The sequence below is a fragment of the Vicia villosa genome, linkage group LG6 (assembly GCF_029867415.1).
Source record: "Vicia villosa cultivar HV-30 ecotype Madison, WI linkage group LG6, Vvil1.0, whole genome shotgun sequence".
Taxonomy (NCBI): domain Eukaryota; kingdom Viridiplantae; phylum Streptophyta; class Magnoliopsida; order Fabales; family Fabaceae; genus Vicia; species Vicia villosa.
In genome coordinates this window covers 105,137,575-105,138,814 of record NC_081185.1, presented here as the reverse complement: position 1 = coordinate 105,138,814, position 1,240 = coordinate 105,137,575, and the positions used below count along the sequence as shown (strand labels likewise).

At 35.6% G+C, this 1,240-nt stretch overlaps 1 protein-coding gene across 1 annotated transcript; it reads left to right on the top strand.

Annotated features, from left to right (window-relative positions):
* The first annotated feature begins 247 nt into the window (after window positions 1-247).
* On the top strand, window positions 248-940 carry LOC131612016 (non-specific lipid-transfer protein 1-like). Its single transcript, XM_058883832.1, has 2 exons — window positions 248-658; window positions 740-940. Exons 1-2 carry the CDS (start codon window positions 312-314, stop codon window positions 747-749), a joined length of 357 nt encoding a protein of 118 aa, XP_058739815.1. The 5' UTR covers window positions 248-311; the 3' UTR covers window positions 750-940.
* The last annotated feature ends 300 nt before the right edge of the window (window positions 941-1,240 follow it).

Below are 1,240 nucleotides of genomic sequence, written 5' to 3'. Positions count from 1 at the left end.
ATTTTTAGAAAAAAACGCATTTGTGTTCATGTTGATATTGAATATCTGTACGAATACTTGTAATTACATCTAATTTATTAATATTTTTAAATTATTATCGGTGTCATCGTGTTAATGTCAGGGTCAAAGGGTCATGTTTGAGGTGTCCGTTGCTTTGCAGTTAAAAACTCTACTCTCCCCTACACAATAAATGTTAAACATTGGGACCAAGTTTCATCAATTCTTTATAAATAGTCCTTATAGCTATATACCTTAAAACACCCATCACCTCACCCTCACCCACACACTTGAATTCAAGTACAAAACAATCAATGGCTAGCTCAATGGTTACACTTACTTCCTTGGTTGTACTGTGCTTGGTTTTGGCCACTCCCTTAGCTAATGCTGCCCAATCATGTGGCCAAGTGCAACTAACTGTTGCACCATGCATTGGTTACCTTAGAAGACCAGGCCCATCTGTCCCAGCAGCATGTTGCAATGGAGTTAGAACTGTTTTCAACCTAGCCAAAACTGTCTCTGATCGTCAGGCTAATTGTAGGTGCCTCAAATCCACTTCACTCAGCTTGCCTGGACTCAATCTTCCTGCCCTTGGTTCCCTCCCTGGCAAGTGTGGTGTCAATGTGCCATACAAAGTTAGCCCCACCATTGACTGCAACAAGTAACTACATCTTAACCCTCTCATTTTTTCATTTTTTTTTATATTGTTAATTATATACTGGACTAAACTTTTTCTTTGCAGGGTTACCTAATGAGGTTCTTGGAGGGCTTGTGCTTGCTTGATGAATAAGTATTAAGTAATTGATACTTGGTTTGTTGTAATAACCAAGACAGAATAAAGAAAATGGCTTAACTTCTCTTTAATTGAATCTCCTAGAGATTCATATGCTATGTATTTCGAAAATAATTAAAATAAAACCTACTATGCTTGGATTTACTATCATCTCTCATGGTTCTTACTCTGAATTCTGAAATAGTGATACACTTTGCAATCGGTGTATAATTTTCTCTTTTCGATTTTTGCAATCGGTGTGTAATTTTCTCTTTTCGATTTTGCTCTTTTGTAACCGAGTTCATACAACTTTTATTCTTTATTAATATATCTTTAAAAAAAAAACATCATCGTGTCTTAGGCACTTCTCAGATGGATGAGAGAAAATATTCAATGTGCCTATATTGAGGGTAATAGCCTATGGGTAAGAGATAATATTCAATGTGTCTAATATATTTAGAGTAATAGTTT